Below are 15,949 nucleotides of genomic sequence, written 5' to 3' on the forward strand. Positions count from 1 at the left end.
GCCTAGGCCTAAACACTAAGTTCGGTTTGAGATAGGTCCGCTGCAGGTCTTATACTTGGATGGTCCCAGTCCCCACCATCATTTCATTCTAAATAGGATTTACTTTAAGCCTTGGGTGCGAGTGTAGGAGTTGTACACACGCACACCGGGGGGCGGAATCACATTCATTCATTCTGCTCAATCACACGGTCATGTACACATGGGAATATCATAAAAAGGAACTGATGATATTACAGGCAGGAGCTGAAGCTGGAGCTGGCGCTGGCGCTGGAAAGGAGCCTTCGGACTACAACCAACTATTTGTGTTGAATACTTTTGTCCTCGTAGCGAATAATGGCGTCGCCGATCTGCTTGCGCGACGCCAAATGGATGCACTGCTCCCGACCGCAGCGTTCCGGCACGCTCTGCGGCAGCGTTCCACCGCGCGCCAAGTGATTCCGCACATCCTGGCCGAAGCGCAGATTCGGCTCCACTCCGCGCAGTATATGCACCGAGTGCTGTGCCGCCACGAACATGTCGAGTATACTTTCCACGCCCGGCGGTCGCGTCTCCTCGCCCGGCTGCAGCAGCAACTGGTCGATGTCCAGGTCGCTGCGTATGATCGGCAGTCCTTGCGGATGCAGCAGCTTGCGAGCTGAAGCGGAATAGGGTACAAGTAAACTTTAAAGGTTCAATTAACTGCAAAAGTTAGCTGCACTCACCCTGGACATAGTCCCGGCTGTAGAAAGCGATCACGTCGTGGTTGTGGCGATCGAAGTAGCCGCTGCTCTGACTCACGTCGCAGGTGTCGCACTCCCGACAGAACTGCGCCCAGCGGCACGGATACATTTGGAAGCCGATGGGGGCGTACACCTGGAAGCCCTGTATCGTATTCATGCGCACGCGGTTCAGAAAGTCCGCCTTGAAGACCATGCCGGGAGTGGCCAGAAGCACGAGGGATTCAAGGCCCAGCTTGGGCAGTGCCAGATCCGCAACCACCAGACTGAGCAGCTGGCGTGGTCCATACATGGAGGCGTGCAGCAGCCAGTCCTGCGAATTCACCGGCTCGCTCAGTTGCTCCGGCAGCCGGATGGACACCCAGGCGATGCGGGAGCCATCCGTTTTGTACTTTGAAGACAAGTCCAGGGCCAGCGTCTTCAATGCCTTGAAGGGATCCTCGTCGCCCTTGCTGGGCGAGTCCAGGCGGTACATGAAGATCTACGAGGTGACCATATTATTTATTTTGTCTGTTTAATTGAATAGTGCGTGTTGATCTTACCAGCAGCAGGAAGGTGTTGTCCTGGTTTTGCATGCAAATCCTTTCGTACTGTTCCACAAACAGCAGAGCATCCGGCACCTGGTGCTCGAAGGCGGGCACCAACATGGCAATTCTGGTGCTCTCGGTGACGTAGGGCGAGGGTACCACCTCCACGCGACCCAATGGCTTCACCACCTCAAAGCTCTTGACCACAAGTCGGCGACTGCGACCCGATCCCTCCTGCAGATTGAGATGCAGCTGGTAGTCCATGCCACGTGTGGCATCGAACTTCCGATAGGCACTGTGCAGGCTGTGGTAGCTCAGGCGCGGATGCTTGAGGGCCGCATACTGTAGTGCTATCTCCAGGACCTTGGCAAAGTCCTGTGCCTCGATCCGCGACAGCGTCGCCAACGCGTGCTCCGCATTCCCATTGGGCAGGAAGCTGTGCGTCCCATTGAGCAGCTGCCACGTGAGGATGTCGTGGCGCGTCTCCGGCGCACTGGGCGGCGGCACGCCCAGCGGCCACCGGATCTCCAGTATCTTGTTCGATATGCTCCCATTGGCAATCCGGTACGACTTCTGCTCCAGAGCATAGCCTCGCTCCTGCACCTTCTCCAGGTGGTGCTGCAAAGAGAATGGTTTTAATGATTACTATTACTAGCATCTATTGGTTGGCTTACCTTGGAGTAGTAGGCATGCAGGCGGTAGAAGTCCTCCGGCGTCTGGACGGGATACACGGTGCTGGCATTGCGGAAGGCCTCCTCCTTGGCCAGTTCGCTGAATTCGCGATGACGGCGGCCCGGCGCATCCAAGGCGTAGCTGAATTGCCGCATGCCCTGCAAGCCAATAAAGATATAGATACAGATGCAGATACAGATACAGATGCATATAGTTGGGTTTGGACATGGTCAAGGTCAGGTTCAGGGCCAACGCTCGATACCGTGGAAGGAAAGTCGGGCTGTGGATCCCACGACTGGAGCAGTGCCATTACCAGTGCCACATGGTCGCACAACAAGCGATCCCTTTTACGAGCCATAAAAAGTAAAAGAACGAGCATAATTTAATTAACAATGTCGCGCTAATGGCACAAAGATCGTCCATTCGATCGCGGATTTGAACACACACATCTTGTGGCACTTCTTTTCATACACTCTGTGCATTTTTATCCATTTGGAGCCTTTTTTTTAATTGGCCCGCGCACATTAATCAATTCACCCAGCAAATTGCAGCGTTTGAAGATGCCGTTCAGCAAACTGAAACTCTTTAGGCCAGTTAATTAAGCGAAACAGTCGCCGTTTTTTGTTTAGACAGCTGCAGTCCAAATAAAAACATTCAGCGCGCCTTCCATAATTAAAAGAAAATGCTTTTTAGCCATAGTAAATGAATGCTTGTGGGCAAAAACATTGATGCTATCGTTATTATTGCTTTCATTAACTACTCTAAACTCTAAACTGCAATACTATAAACTATAATATAAGTAATCCACAGATGAATGATATGCTTGAAGCTGGAAAAGAGTTGACAATGTTTACCAATGGCCTGTTGTTTCCCCAGAAGATGACGGAATAAACACTACATTTCAGCTGAAACATACAACTCGTGGATGGAATTTAGTGTGCTATGTGGCCTTATAATCACCAGCACTAAACATTTTTCTGCAGAGACCACACATAGGACATAAATCATTCCATGCTGCCACCGGGCGCATAAATAAAACGCAATCCAAACAAACCAATCGAAATCAAACGAAAGGAAAACTAACATCTCAACGGCAAAAGTTCCATTTGCAACTCACGGTTTTTGTTCGACTGTTTATGCAAAAATAAGCTGCGTGTTCATATAAACAGAGCGCTATAATCAGAAATGATAATGAGTAAGACACACACCCACCTGCACTTTCGATTAGAGGAAGTACATATTGTAGGTATTTATTAAATCCGAAAATAAACACATAAATAACTAAGAGATTTGGGTAAATTGTACCTGAAGTAACTGAAATCAACTAATTTCTACAGCCTTATAGGTTCACTGCAATCTATAAGATACTGAAAAGTATCTTAAGTTGCTTTTAAAGTGGCTCTCAAACTGTCACGACTCGCAAGTTAACATTCACAGCATCCCCGCCCAGTGCCACGCCCCCTTCCCCCAGCGCACACTCACTCGCCGGCAAAGAAATTCTTCTGTTGCTGCTTGGAAATTAAATAAACTCTTGTGTTGTCCATCAACTGAGCGATTCTTCTGGTCTTGTTCCGAATTTGGTTACTCATCTGCACAGAGGCGTTCGAAATTTACTTGCTGGGCGTCTAATCAAGTGTGTCAATACATTCATTCATTCATTCACAGAACTCAGACTTCAGCTTAGACTTCAGATTCAAATCATTGGAGAAGAAAAGAACCCCCTTTCCGAATTATTCAACGCACGCCACTGCGCATAAAAGTGATTTTGGCTCGTTGCTGGCGCTTTGGTCTTATTTTTCTCGGCTTTTCAGGGTCAATGTGCAGCAAAAAAATAAAAAAGCAACGCTAATTTAGCGGTCAGTAATTATTATACTAACGTATACTGTTAATTGTAATTGTTTTACATCTGAGCAAATGTCAAACGTACAAAAGCCCATTGAATCGACTAAATATCCGAACCGGTATCTCTGGCATCAGAATGTATCAATGAACTGATTTTTTTTTTCGGTTTCTTTCTTTTTTTTCTATTTGGCCAAAGATCAAGATACATTTGTGCGTTTGAATGTCTGCTCGTCGCAAATTGTTTAAATAAATAAAACGACAAGTGGAAAGCAAGTGGAGGAAAAGATTTCAGAGAGAGCACATACAAATAGAAGGTTTTATATTTTCTAGCTGGGATCGGATCGAATTGGATGGGAAGACGACTCACCTGGAAGCTCTCCTGGCAGCCGGACACCCGACTGGCGTACTTGACGCAACGCCCGATGTTGACACTGTGGTCACTGGTGCTACCGATCCGGACGCAGCGCTCCAGATTGTTGCGCATCTTGCGGATGACGCTGCTGCTGAGCAGGATGCCCGCCTCCAGCGAACAGTAGTTGCGATCACTGGCCCCGGGAGCCTCATCCTCATTCGCCGGCGGCTCGTTCGACTGGCCATCGCCACCATCGACGGAGGCACTGGCGCCGCCGCCGCCGCCACCTGGAGGATCGAGACCGATGCGAGCGCCACCCATGTACAGGTCAAAGGTGATGCTCATGTGGTAGAGCAGCTTCACCAGCTTGCGGGCATCCACGTAGACGGTGTCGGGCACCAGCAGAAAGTAGTCGTACTCATCCAGATAGTTGTCCGCAATGTACTTGACCACGTGGAACGGTCGCCGGCTCTCGCGCGTGTCCGTGAATCCGACGATGTTCTTCAGCTTGTAGTTGGTCTTCACACTGTCCGCGTAAATGAAGAACTTGATCTTGTTGACCAGGTGGGCGGTGGTGCGATTGAAGGCGGTCGCAAAGGTGTTGATGTGCTCCTGCGAGGTCATCACCCCGATGAAGAGCTTCTCGCGGATGCCCAGCTCCGAGGAGTAATAGCGCGGTCGGATCACATTCTTCACCTGCGAAAAGGGAGGAGAAATGGAGTAATTAGTAAAATATACACTGCAATTTTTAATGATCTTCAAATGTTGTTAAATTTATTTTATATATTCAATTTACATAAATAGAAATCTCTTTATATTTCGAGTATGATTTCGCTTGGTAAGCTTTGGAGGCTCTATCATTCTCAATACAGCTGGTGGAGTATCTTAAGATCTCCAAGCCTTTCATTTCTGTGAAAAACCAACCATCTCCAATGAATTGGGATGATATCTAAGTGGATCGATCTGCAGGCAGGGTTCTAGTTGGTTCTAGAATTACCCAGCATTTTACGTGACTTTGGTTGAAATTGTGGTTTATTTTTATAACGAACTGAATGCGCCGTGAAAGAAGAGGCTTCATTTTCAAGCCATAATACGAATGGGTAATGTAAGTAGATAATTCCGAGCCATATACCCAAAGTGTTCCCTGAGACTTGAAGTTCAACCGGTAAAAATATGAGTATTATCTCCTGATATTCACCTGCCTATTTTTAGCTGCCGACATGCACTCAACCAAATAAAGTGCGTTAAGGGCCTTTTATATCTGGCCAATTACATCTATCTCGTATATTCCTCCACGCTTAAGCACTCAAAACGACTGACTGAACGTAACCCGACTCTTCTCAAGTGGCTTCGTTTTTTTTTCCGTTGACCACTTGAGGGCACATTTTAATTCTAACTTTTACGATTAGATGACTGTTCAAAGTTTGGCAGCAGGATGACGAGGAATTCCCCCTCGTCGAGCAGCTAATTTATTTTACTTCATTTTATCCACTATCTTGTGAGGTAGAAAATTATACCGATTGCGTTTCCCAGAATGCCTAGATACAGTGATAATAATGTCAGGTCATGGATTTAATACCATGTGATTCCAGAAGTTGACAACTAGATTCTCTGGGAACGTCGAAAGAATATTTATTATTATTTGTTATGTGTCTTAAGACGCAGTCACATGTGACTGGTCGTTTTTTAATGTTATTAAGCTTCCTTGGCGTCATTAAATATTTAAATGAAACTATTTTATCGATTAGTTGCCTTCGCATGCGGACTTCACAATTTTATATTTTACTTAAACTATTTGTATTCTACATTTGATTGATTTTAAAAGTATTCACTTCCATAAAACTGCTGTAAACAAATGCTCACTTAATTTATGGCAGCAAATCATTTAATGGTTTCTCCGCTTTTGTTTGCCATTTATGTTAAAAAGTATTGCCAGAATTTCGTGGAACTGCACACTTTTGTGACTCACTGTGCAAGGTAATTTTATTTGTTTTTTTTTTTTGAAACAGAAACAAATTCGTAAACTTATGTTTGCCGTTTTAGCGGGCGTTTGGCTGCCCTTCGTAATTTGCATGTATGCCAAAGTAATTTATGTACTGACCATCTTAACCCACTGTTGACCCAAGGAGATGCGTGCATGGTGGTCACTCCCCCCTCCTCCCCCTTCTCCACCACCAGGCTGAGTTTTCCATCTGAGCCACGTCGAATAAACAATTGCCGGCCAAGTTGTGCAAGCACTTTATTTTGTGTTTTCATTTATATTTCTATTTATATTGTTTTTGCGTCCAGGTCGCTGGTGCAGTTGGCAGGAATTATGGCTAATTAAAAATCATTCTTAATAGATTTTTAATAACGGCAAACAAGCTGTTTGCTGCCATGTTTATATGGCATCGTAAAGTGGCCAGCGTGGCCAGGGTCAGTTTCGCAAAGAATTACTTCATGTTTCGAGTGCTGCCTCGGTTACTAGGCGTATTTTCATGCTCAACAGGAATATATATATTTTTTAATTATGATTTTACACAATCCATTTTGGTGGCAGAACATAAAAGTTCATGGAAATTGAATTTAGAGACGTGCAGTTGCGGAATGGAGTTGCTAACTAGTTGACATAGATATATTATATATATTTATTATTGAAGAGCAACATTTATTTGCCAAGATTTCTCTCTCTGCTGAAGCACTCAAAGTCGCGTTAAAGGCGATCGAGCCAACCCATTTCAATTTCAATTTCAATTTTAATTTCAATTTCGATTTAATTGAATTGCAGTTCAGTGCAGTGGCGAATAGTGTAGTATCTCGAATAGAATAGTTTCGTATCGTATGCAATCGCTGCCCACTTAATGGGTCCATGTGGCGCTTTAATTACCGCGCTGGGGTTACAGCTTGATCCCCCAGCTTGATCCGCAGTGGATCGGTTCAAGATCTGACCTTGCGCCAATACCACAGATACGCAGATACTCGGATACACCCGATGAATAAATGTGCTGAGAGGAGGATTGGATGTGCACACGCACATTTGGCAATCATCGAATGTGTAAATATCGCCGAAAGATAAACCACGGGTAAAAATAACACCGAAAAAAAAAAACAAAACCACAAAAAAAATAAAAACATACATTTCGGCTAAGATCGCTCTCGAGATCTGTGTTTGTTCGCTTGGATATTTTGTAGCGCTTTTGGGTAAATAAAAATGCTTTTCTAAATATGAATGATGCATGGGAAATTCAACAGTTTTACTGCAAAATATTAGATAACCATGAACCATGATTACAATCAATAGTTGTATGTCTTTCTTGGTACGTTTTGTTATTATTATTTATTAAATTGTTATTAAATTCCTTATAGGAATGCGTAAATTGAAACCACTGTATGTGGTTATTTCAAAAACTTTGTCGGCTTTTGGCAATTCGCTAACAAGGCCATGCCTGGCATAAATGTGATTCACTAAAAGGTTTGTTCACCTGAACAATGAGTTCGCATCTTGGATCCAAATTCCCCACATCCACAGCCATCTAAACATGAACCATACATTTTCGCTGGAAATCGTTTATACATTTTCCCCTCCAGTGGATAAATTTCCGCAACTGATCACAAAATTCTTGCGGAGCACGTGGAACACAGAGGTTTCTATGGCACAAAGTTGACTTATTGAGTTATCGAGTTATCAACAAAACAAGCTCACTCACAACAGCCTTGTGACGTAATATGACAAGAACGGAAGTGGGAAAAAGTGCCAAGAGGAGTATTTATTGACGACTAGCCAACTGGCTAACCTCCTTATCGATTGGACTGTCTTATCAGTAGATATGGCTAAGACGACGTCACCACAAAATGGGAATGGAAATGGGTATGGGAATGGAAGCAAAAGCCATTTTCAATTTCCATTTGCAGTCGACGAAATTTAATTAAACACGCACACAGCAGATAGGGCATTTTTCATTGTTTACTCGCTGGCATGCATGGTAAAGCCAACTCTTTCGTCAGCTAAATAAGAAATAGCGCCATGACAATCTATGGATATATGTATATATAGACGTGATAAGTGCGACCAACAGGTGATTTGATTAAATTTGAATTTATGTACATCTAAAATATGCCTATGCCTATGTATAAAGCAATGTATAATGATAATCATATTATTTACAGGCCGTGTCGCTTGGCTATGCATGAAATATATTGCTGCCTCTTCAGTTATTAATTATTACCAAGTACAAATTAGCTGAGCATTTGGGAAATTGAATCAAATATAACAAAGTTGAGTCATTTGGCAGGTTAAACTTGAACTTAGGACGCGATAAATGTTTACAGTGATTATATGGCCCTCGTCCTCGTCCATCGTCGTCGTCTTCGTCGTCGTCGTCGGCTTTGGGTGTAATAAATCTCCAGATAGCCCAGTGGGTGTATTATTTTATATGGCCGACTACTTAGGGTGTGTTTGCTTTCTTAAGCAAAGTGTAACGAGCCGCATGGTTTACATCTGGAGCGAGTGAGCCACTTAATACGCGGCTCAAATTGAAATCCAAAAAACGGGCCAAGTAAATGTTGATTTAATAGCTTTAAGCAAACATTTCTGTTGTTTTTATATTTAACAACCAAACTGATTGAGTTTATTTTTATAAGCAAACTTGATTCATTAACTCAGCCATTCAATTAAGGCGATCAATTAGTTGCTGTGATGGCCGTACTATTATAAATGATTCAATTACTACGCTACACCATTTAAGTGCAGTCTATTTATTTTATTATTTTATTTTATTAAATGCTTGCAAACGAGTTTAAAATGCAATGCTGTTCTACTTAGGATTAATTTAGCTTATATTCATTCTTCTTTTAGTAACTATTATTTTTGGTTTAGAACTTCTTATGCTTGTTTCCTACTCACAATTGACCTTTAAGCTTTTAAGTCAATTATTTAAATTAACGTATCAGCTATTGGCTACCCCTCGGTAATTGTTTCAATTATAAATCGAATCGCAAGTGGGTTTTAATTACACGTTCGCAGTTTTATAGCTATTTGAGGACGGCTCAGGGCATCGATAACTCGAGTAATGTCTGGTAGCACTACCTCCACTCTCAAATCGCTGTGATTTGGATCCTAAAAAGTCTAATAATACTAATAATACACCTACTACACACATAAGTGCATGAGGGTGTAACTTGGGATTTAATGCTAAATTAAACGATTCATGATGTGAGTGCTTAGGATATAATCTAAGCTGGGGGTTTTATTGACAGATCTAGAGTCGACACGTTTGCAGCATGTGGCATATGGATCAGGTACATATAGCATATTGCATATATAGCATATATAGGCAGCTGGCAATCTCGGCTCTGTAGGCTTTTCACATTTCCAGCTGAGCTGTGTGCAGCTGCAAATTGTATTGGATTGGACAGAAATCTTAATTGGGACAAGTGCGCCGTCGACCAGACACCGAGTTTTTCTAACGCCCGCGGGGGGGAGAAGAGGACTACTACTAATACTATAACTATTATAACTACTAGTACTTCTACTACTACAGATCGTCTGATGGTCTAGTCCGCTCTAGTCAGCTTATGGCAATTGATTGGGGCCGCATCTGTATACTCATAGCATATACAGACACAGACAGTGTGTGTGTACAGTCTGCCTTCGAATAAATGCGACGAAGCTCAGACTTTAGACCGGAAATGCGACGCGCTTTTCAATTAAGCCCCGCCAAGATGTTACCATTGAGCATTTAGCATTCAGCATTCAGCATTTCTGATGAATGATCCCAACAATCTGGCTGGGAATGCCCCACAAGAACTCCGCAGGGGGAATGAATGCTTTTAGAGATTAGATTGGCAAAATTTGAACTTCAACTTCTGTGTATAGCACATGCTAGATTTAAGCGAAGGAATACATGATTTTTATAAGTACTAACTTGGTTGGGAAACCATTTCATTGATTAAAATCCTAATCTTTATCTTAAGCCTATAAGACTTAATCCATTCCATATAGAAACCTCTGTTTCCTTATTAGACTTTCCATTCCTTGAAACTAAGTGCAATATTTACTACAGATTCTGAAAGCTACTATCATTGTCGTGTCCAATCTCAATCTATATAGATAACCTATTAAAACGTCACTAACGCTTATCATATAGACCAAGTTATTCATCAACTGCCAATTGTTTTATTATATAATGTGTAGAACAAATGTAATTTAATGTCAGGTTCCATTCAACTTTTATCTTTTTAGATTCCAGATTATCATCATATATTGTGGCATATAATGGAAAAATTGAGTCATTTGATTGCAAACGGAATGATAGAACTGATCAAAGAGATATATACTGAGCAGATTCACACTTTTCTCCAAATGCAGGCTTATCAGATGGGTTTAGCTCTTGATTTCGTGAAGCTTTGTATTTGGATTCGGTTTCAGTTTCAGTTTCAATTTCGATTTCAATTAGATTCTTGCGCAACTTGTGGAGCCGATAAGCGGGTATATTTATAGAGTTAGTTTTACGCCAACCACCTGATAAGTGGCAGCAAACACAAAGAAAAAAAATGAAAACATAAACCCATTGATAGGCCAAAGAATATGATCTTTTGGGTTTCAACGAATCTTTACTCAACACACATGGGGCATCAAGTTATAAGTAATACGTATTCTTCATCATTTGATGGCTTTCATTTCGCAGGATGCATGCCACCAGCCATATACTTGTCGAACAGGTAGGCGCCCACATCGTTTTGGGCCCTCTCCAATTGGCTGATATAGTCGGCCAGGATCTTCTGGCCATCCACTTGCTCCTGCAGAAAGTTGGCCTCGATGAAATCGCAGAGATTCGGATCCGATTCCTTGCCAGCCAGCGCATGCAAATCGAGCAGATGCCGATTGACCTCCAGTTCCATTTTCAGGGCGTACTTCAGTGCCGCCAAACTGCTGGCAAAACAGGGCAGTGGCTCGGGTACACTGCTCAAAACGATGAGACCTCCACGCTTGTTCACGTACGTCATGATCTTCTCCGCGTGCTCCCGCTCCTCGGCGCTCGCCTTCAGGAAGAATCCGTGCAATCCGGGTGAACTGATGTCGGATCGATCGAAATGGTAGGCCTACGGGCATGGGACGTACATAGTATACCTATTACATGTAGGCAGGCAAACCTTACCATGGCCAAGTACTGATGACAGGCCTTCAGCTCCAAGTTAATCTGGTCGTTCAGCTTCTTCTCGCAGCTTTTGGCGAAGTTCTGGCGCATCAGCATGCACATGTGGCGCCGAATGTTGCGGAAACACCACGCCATGTCTTTTCCTACTTTTGGAATTTTGTTGTTGTTTTTTTGTATTTTTTTTTGTGATTTTTGAAAATTTGGTAACCCATACAATTTGAATTGAAAGTCAAAACACAAACAGCATGTCTAAATGCCAACTGGGTCGGTGCGGACAGGTGTCGATGGATCGGAGACGATCCATCCACGTCCGTCCATTGATCTCATCTCCAAATATCCAAATATCCAGTTCTCCAAATATCCAAGTATCCAGATATCCAAATATCCAAGCATCCAGATATCCATCGCGATCTGGAGGTGGTGATCCACGGCGGGTTGGAGTTCAAAGTGCTGCCGGCTCTGATTTCACTTAACTTCCACTTAGCAATAGTGTGTACACAATCTCTCACTCGGTTCGTTCGCAACTATGTATATACATACGTATAGCTTATGGATACAGATACATATAAGTACAGATACAGATACATCTATGTACAGATACAGATACATATACTACATAGTTAAATATCTGTGTCCAGATATGTTTGCTTTAACTTCAACAAGTACACACAAACACGGACACACTAAGCAAACGCAGTTATTGTTTTTTATTAAGTGAATGGAAGACGACTTTTGTGCGAGTTTTGTAATAATCTTCTTATACCCTTTCTCACAGGGTATTCAACAATTTTATCAATAAAATCACAGCCAATGGGAGTTATTTTATATTTAAATAATAGAGTTAGAAAAACATAACTTCATATTTGGTATTTCAAATATATTGCTTTCTAAGCAAGAGTTCAACGCGTTTTAGGGGTTTTAGGGTATTGAGCATTTACAGATCCCCTAAGCCAGAGATTCCACACATTTCCTATGAACATTCAGGTGGCCAAAAGTGCCCGCACTTTACTACAAACATCCACACATTACGCACATTAAAAGACCAACAAAGAAATGGTGACTCTTGAGCCATGTGCGCCCCATAAAAAGGCAATAATAAAGATATAAGTGGTCATTTTCATCGACAAACAGGAAAACGAACCGAAAAAAACACATAGGAGTTATGCAAATCATCGTTGAACTGGACAAAAACCTAAGACTACCTAAAAAAAGCTTACAATTTTAGTTCAGTCTTCACTGTTTTCTGGGATTATGAAATTGTGATTAAATAATATAATATAATGTATAAGTGAGTTATGACATATGATCTCGTATGTTTATAAAGGCAATTAACAGTCAAATTAATTATCAAAGAGGTTAAGTCACAGTAAAAATGATAACTATAATCTTATTCCATGTTAAACTGTAGAATGGAAAATATGCAATGCTAATAAATTTTTTCAAAGGCTTTGGCGACAAACATTTTTAAAATATGATACCGAAAATTTCTAAAATATTTTACTGTTTGGTTTTAAAGTTCTCGAAGTATTTCAAGTAATTCATTTTAACTTTCAAGAAAACTCAGTTAAATTTGAAATTCCACTCCCGTAATGCCATAAAATTTGAAATTTGGACAAGTGTGACAACTTCAGCGACACTTTTACATCACATCCAAAATAATGATGGCCACAATCCAGTTTGCAGTGTCATAAAAACGTGCAACAAATTATTAACAATATATTAAGCTGCGGCGTCACAAAAAAAATTATATACATTCGACGTGTTAAACAAAAAACTCAAACGTCAGCAAATGAAGTAAAAAAAAAATCCAACATAATTTGCTGAACATGAGGTCGAAAATAGCGTACGGCATAAGAAAATATTTAATCGATTTGAGTTATGGCCGCTTTTGATGCTCTTGCAAAGGGTATCAAGCTACTTCTGAATATTAACTGCATTAAATAAATACAAAATTATTCTACAGATAAATATTAAATTGTAAAAATAAAATATACTGCAAATTTGTACCATCTTGATTTTGGAATAAATATAAACTGCTAAACATTTGTTAAATATTATAGCGTATTTCCCGCTCGACTATTTCAGAATATCACGTGTTGCTCTTTGCGCACATTGTTCAATTCAATAAATTGTGCCTTCGATCGCCGTCGCAACATAGGAATAATTTACAATACATACGAACGGTGTATCAGTTAACATTCATTTACTTTCAGTCGCTGGTCATAATTTCCAATGCGTTTATTTATTTAAATTTTAATTTACAAGCACCCGATCGTCTGGAATTCACAGTCGCAGTGCATTCAAAACTGTAAAATACGAAATACGATCTACGAACGGTAATGGGGAAATGAGGGCGGGAAAATTTGAGAACTTTCCACAAGTCACGCTAAATGTCCGTTCGGTTTTGCACATAAAATAAATAAAATTCAAAGAGTGTGCGACAAAAATTTCAAGCGAAATAATATATGTGCATATAACGTAAGCTGATCGAAAATCAATGCAAAATCGATACTGCATATAGGCTTTATAGGCATTGTGGAATGGGTCATTGCACTTTAAACAGGGAAAACACTTTAAACAATATGTGAAACAAAGGTTCGGTGCTAATTACAGTGCCCGCTCGAGAACTACAACTTGTTGATTAGAAGGTTTCTGGGTGCCACTAGATGTGGCATAATGGGGCACACGTGTTGTCCAGGAAGTAAAGAGGTTTTCTCTACGGCATCCTTATGTTTCTTATCTTTTTTAAAACCTTGAATGCTTTTTTGAATAGCTTGAATGTTGATAGCAGAACACAATATATGTTTAAAGGATGTAGATTACTTAAGAGCTCTAATGCCAGGTGTTTCTCTAAGATGTCTTTAGCTTTGATCAATCCCCCGGTTAAAGAAATTCAGGGTAGGCGAGTGTGGCGTTCCGGCGATAAGCAGGAAGGTCAATAAAGCCTTATCAGCACTGTCCGTTGTTCGATGATATATATATATATATATATATGTATATATGATGTATATATATATATTAATATGTATATGACATGTGTGGCCACCAATGCCGTCGACGACTAAACATTTGCATTTTCGTCTACCATTTCACAGAAAGCCGAGCAGGCGCCGCAAATCGAAGCGGATTGCGATTTGAGAAATACAATTTCGTGGATTTGTTTCAGATTGTCCAATTGATTAGACCAGCACGAGTTTTTTACGCTTTTTCCTTTTTTTTTTTACTTAAATCGGTACAACAATGGATCCATTAATAACTTGAGTCTAATAAGCATGCATGGCAATGAAACCTTATGTTTGCAAATATTCACATATTCATTATCAAAAACTTGCTTAATGAAAATTAAACTGGACTTGTATTATCCTACTAAAAAATAAACATCCCAATTGGCGAAAGAGTACAATAAAAATAATGTCAAAATTAAATATAGTATTAGATGTATTCTCATGCGGAAATGTTAGTGGCTATAATGCAGAGTATTTTACCGAAAATAAAGCGCGATGTCGGATAAATTTCCTCATCTGTAAATCAATAAAGTTGTGAAATTCGTTTAATAAATTAGCGGCTATAACAAGTTGTATTATTTAATCTTACTATAATTGTTTAATTTTCAGAGAATATAACCAATGAAAATATTTAAAAAAAAGCAAATAAAGTCCTTAAATAACAATAAACCTTATAAGGATCATCGTACTTGTACCGTTAAACATTTCAGGTGGTTTTCAGACGACTGGGAATTAATACCGTTAAACATTTCATAGGGTTTACAGACGACTGGGAACAGTTGACTTACCGGCTTTTTGGCCGCCAGCGGCTTGTTGATCAGATTCAAATGGGGCTCGAACTCCTGGCCGAATCGCTCGATCAGCAGATTCTCGGCGGCCTCCTCGGGGCACTCCTCCTCCCAGATGTCCTGCGGAATGTGCCAGCTGAACAGGAGGCCCAGGAGCAGGCCAATGACGAAGTAGTGATTGCGATTTAAGGCGGTTACCGGTCTCCGCATGTTTTCCTTGCACCTTCCGTTCCCACTTGAACTTGACCGCCGGCTGTTCTCGATTCCTGTTCCAGTTCCCGTTTCCCTTTTCGCCGCGTGCGAGCGAGATGGCCAATGCAGGAGATGTGCGTGCGCGTGTGCGTGAGCGAGTGGGAGTGCGTGAGAGAGAGCGAGAGAGCGAGGGAAACAGGAGTCGGAGTTTTGACCAATTTGTCATTTGCACATCTTTGCCCACTTGTTGCTGTTGCTTTCGCCTCTCTCACTCTTCGTTCGTTCTTTTCCTTTACGATCGCCCTTCTCCCCAGCCTGTTTTATTAAATTTTGATTTTCGTTTCTTTTTTGTTATTTTATTTTTGGCACTTTTTGCCGCTCTCTTTTTTCGGCACGCACTTCTTTAGCAGCTCTCTTTGCGCCTTCTTCACTTCTTTCATTTTCGATACATTTTCACACACTAAAAAAACCGCGCGCTTTCATTCCAATCGCTGCTTCTCTTCTATTTACACTAATTTGCGGCAAAATGCGGCGGCAAGGGTGGCGAAAAAAAAAATAATAAAAAAATTCGAGCGGTTGAATTCGGCCCGGTTTTCCGCTGCACGCAAAGTAAAAAAGTAAACAACTGAAGTGACCGCCAGTGGTGGTTGTACATCGATTGGCAGGACTCGCAAATATCGATTGTAGCTACCGATATCATGTATCGATCTTCGATTTCC

General features: G+C 41.5%; 2 protein-coding genes across 3 annotated transcripts; both read right to left on the bottom strand.

Annotated features, from left to right (window-relative positions):
* Window positions 1-98: 98 nt before the first annotated feature.
* Window positions 99-15,867, bottom strand: LOC120455639 (chondroitin sulfate synthase 2). Of its 2 annotated transcripts, XM_039642028.2 has the most exons (7): window positions 15,039-15,867; window positions 14,731-14,766; window positions 4,125-4,805; window positions 1,918-2,073; window positions 1,259-1,861; window positions 702-1,197; window positions 99-634 (listed from the first exon to the last, which is right to left on the bottom strand). In XM_039642028.2, exons 1-7 carry the CDS (start codon window positions 15,246-15,248, stop codon window positions 297-299), a joined length of 2,520 nt encoding a protein of 839 aa, XP_039497962.1. In that variant the 5' UTR covers window positions 15,249-15,867; the 3' UTR covers window positions 99-296. The 2 variants fall into 2 exon arrangements, with proteins under 2 accessions (XP_039497962.1, XP_039497963.1); XM_039642029.2 differs by lacking the exon at window positions 14,731-14,766 and having other exon boundaries at window positions 15,039-15,866.
* LOC120455641 (ferritin, heavy subunit) lies at window positions 10,681-11,482 on the bottom strand. Its single transcript, XM_039642031.1, has 2 exons — window positions 11,246-11,482; window positions 10,681-11,189 (listed from the first exon to the last, which is right to left on the bottom strand). Exons 1-2 carry the CDS (start codon window positions 11,378-11,380, stop codon window positions 10,764-10,766), a joined length of 561 nt encoding a protein of 186 aa, XP_039497965.1. The 5' UTR covers window positions 11,381-11,482; the 3' UTR covers window positions 10,681-10,763.
* Window positions 15,868-15,949: the final 82 nt, after the last annotated feature.

Source organism: Drosophila santomea, chromosome X (genome assembly GCF_016746245.2).
Source record: "Drosophila santomea strain STO CAGO 1482 chromosome X, Prin_Dsan_1.1, whole genome shotgun sequence".
NCBI classification, from domain to species: Eukaryota; Metazoa; Arthropoda; class Insecta; order Diptera; family Drosophilidae; genus Drosophila; species Drosophila santomea.

Coding starts and splice junctions, on each gene's coding strand:
- LOC120455639 (XM_039642028.2), bottom strand. CDS start 15,248: ATGCGGAGACCGGTAACCGCCTTAAATCGCAATCACTACTTCGTCATT. Junction 14,767..15,038: donor CGCTGGCGGCCAAAAAGCCG/GTAAGTCAACTG, acceptor ATTGATTTACAG/ATGAGGAAATTTATCCGACA. Junction 4,806..14,730: donor GACATCGCGCTTTATTTTCG/GTAAAATACTCT, acceptor CCCTTTTCGCAG/GTGAAGAATGTGATCCGACC.
- LOC120455641 (XM_039642031.1), bottom strand. CDS start 11,380: ATGGCGTGGTGTTTCCGCAACATTCGGCGCCACATGTGCATGCTGATG. Junction 11,190..11,245: donor GTCATCAGTACTTGGCCATG/GTAAGGTTTGCC, acceptor CCATGCCCGTAG/GCCTACCATTTCGATCGATC.